The sequence below is a fragment of the Leptonychotes weddellii genome, unplaced genomic scaffold (assembly GCF_054177405.1).
Source record: "Leptonychotes weddellii isolate Sample4059 unplaced genomic scaffold, ASM5417740v2 HiC_scaffold_24264, whole genome shotgun sequence".
NCBI lineage: Eukaryota > Metazoa > Chordata > Mammalia > Carnivora > Phocidae > Leptonychotes > Leptonychotes weddellii.
This window is the reverse complement of record NW_027833102.1, coordinates 593-2,349: the sequence shown is the minus strand read 5'-3', so window position 1 is coordinate 2,349 and position 1,757 is coordinate 593. Positions and strand designations below refer to the sequence as shown.

At 55.0% G+C, this 1,757-nt stretch overlaps 1 protein-coding gene across 1 annotated transcript; it reads right to left on the bottom strand.

The window, feature by feature from the left end:
- Positions 1-125: 125 nt before the first annotated feature.
- Positions 126-1,330, bottom strand: LOC102745567 (calponin-2). The gene has a single exon (XM_006735826.3). The coding sequence runs from the start codon at positions 1,282-1,284 to the stop codon at positions 355-357; it is 930 nt and encodes a 309-aa protein (XP_006735889.2). The 5' UTR covers positions 1,285-1,330; the 3' UTR covers positions 126-354.
- Positions 1,331-1,757: the final 427 nt, after the last annotated feature.

Below are 1,757 nucleotides of genomic sequence, written 5' to 3'. Positions count from 1 at the left end.
AAAAAAAAAAAAAATTTCTTCTTTCATTAAAACTGCCTGAAACTTCTGTGGGTACAGAAACCACAAACTGATCAGCAGAGAAAAGGGAAGAGAATGAGAGGCAACCGGAAACCATTCAGGGCTGGTCCCCTCCCTGCCCCGGTTTCTTCCCCCAGCCCCCCGCAGCTCAGCCCAAAGCCTGCTGGGAAACCTGCGGCCCACATGAGCCCCCCACACCGTGCAGCTCTGCATGTGCTTCACCCTTTCCCCACAAGCCCTCAGCTGGTAGCGCTCAGACAAGGACACAAACAAGACGAAAACAGAAGAACCCCAAAACCACACAGAGCAATGTGGGGAGACACCCTGCATGGTGCCTCAGTAGTCGGCCTCCTCCCGGTGGTAGGGTGTGTACTCTGGGGCCTCCCCGGGGCCCGGGCAGTCGCCTGCAGCCGCTGAGGCCCCATCGGCCACGGGGCCCTGGGGGCAGTACTTGGGGTCATAGATCTGCCGGCCTAAGCCAAAGACCTGGCTGCTCTGGTTGGCGCCCTGTGTGTAGCCCATCTGCAGGGACATGGAAGAGTTATCACATTTGTCGGTCCCCAGCTTGGTGTCGTAGATGTGCCGCCGGGTCCCCGGAGCGGTCATGCCCACCTGGCTAGCACACTTGTTGGTGCCCATCTGGAGGCTGATGGTGGAGTGGTCCATGGGGGGCAGGATATGGTTCTTGGGGTCGTACAGATGCCTTCTTGTGCCGTATGCCGTCATGCCCAACTGACTGGCACATTTGTTGGTGCCCATCTGGAGCCCAATGACACACTGGCCCGCCTTCATGGTGGCGTCATCGAAGTTGCGTTCCTGCTTTTCTGAGTATTTGACGCCAATGTCCACGCCACTCCGCAGCCCCTTTGTCTTGGCCTTCCCGGCCAGGGCGAGAAGAGACACCTGCACCTGCGTCATGTTCCCGCTCTCAAACAGGTCGTTGGCCTCGAACAGGTCCACAGGGTTCATGCCGTAGCTGACCATGGCCTTGATGAAGGTGGACAGGTTTTCCAGCTGGTGCCAGTTCTGCATGGAGCGGTTGATCTTGGGGACAGAGCCTGGCTGCAGCTTATTCATGAGTGTGCACAGGATAACTCCGTATTTCAGACCCTTCTGGAAGTCGGGGCCGATGGCGAGGCCTGTGAGTCCCTCGATCCAGCTGCGGAGCTCCGCCTCCTTCTGGGGGTCGTACTTGGACAGGAGCCGGTTCTTGACCTCGGCCGAAAGCCCGTACGAGGGCCCCTTGTTGAACTGCGTGGAGCTCATGGCTGGCGGGGCGGCGGGATGGGACGGGCTCTTTCAGTAGGTTTTTAAATCACCTCTTTACCATGTAATAATTCGTTCCTTTTGTGAGCATTTTCAGTATTGACCCAAATTATATCCCAGGAAGTCTGACTGAGGAGGAGTAAGTGACCAAATGGCTCCTCTACAAGGAGACGGTGCAATTTGAAATTCAACAATTATTTTGTGCTCTCTTGCCCTATGTCAAAAAAGTCAATTATTGTTTCTATTTATGTTCCTTTTCCAGAAACCTCTTCTCTAAGGCTGAACTATAAAATACCATTTTTTAGAAGGTTTATTTGAGGGGGGAGGGGCAGAGGGCGAGAATCTCAAAAGGAGTGTGCAGACCCATGTGGGGCTTGGATCTCACCACCCTAAGATCATGACCTGAGCTGAAATCAAGAGTCAGAGGCTTGAGGGTGACCAGGTGGCTCGGTCAGTTAAGCGTCTGCCTTTGG

Coding starts and splice junctions, on each gene's coding strand:
- LOC102745567 (XM_006735826.3), bottom strand. CDS start 1,284: ATGAGCTCCACGCAGTTCAACAAGGGGCCCTCGTACGGGCTTTCGGCC.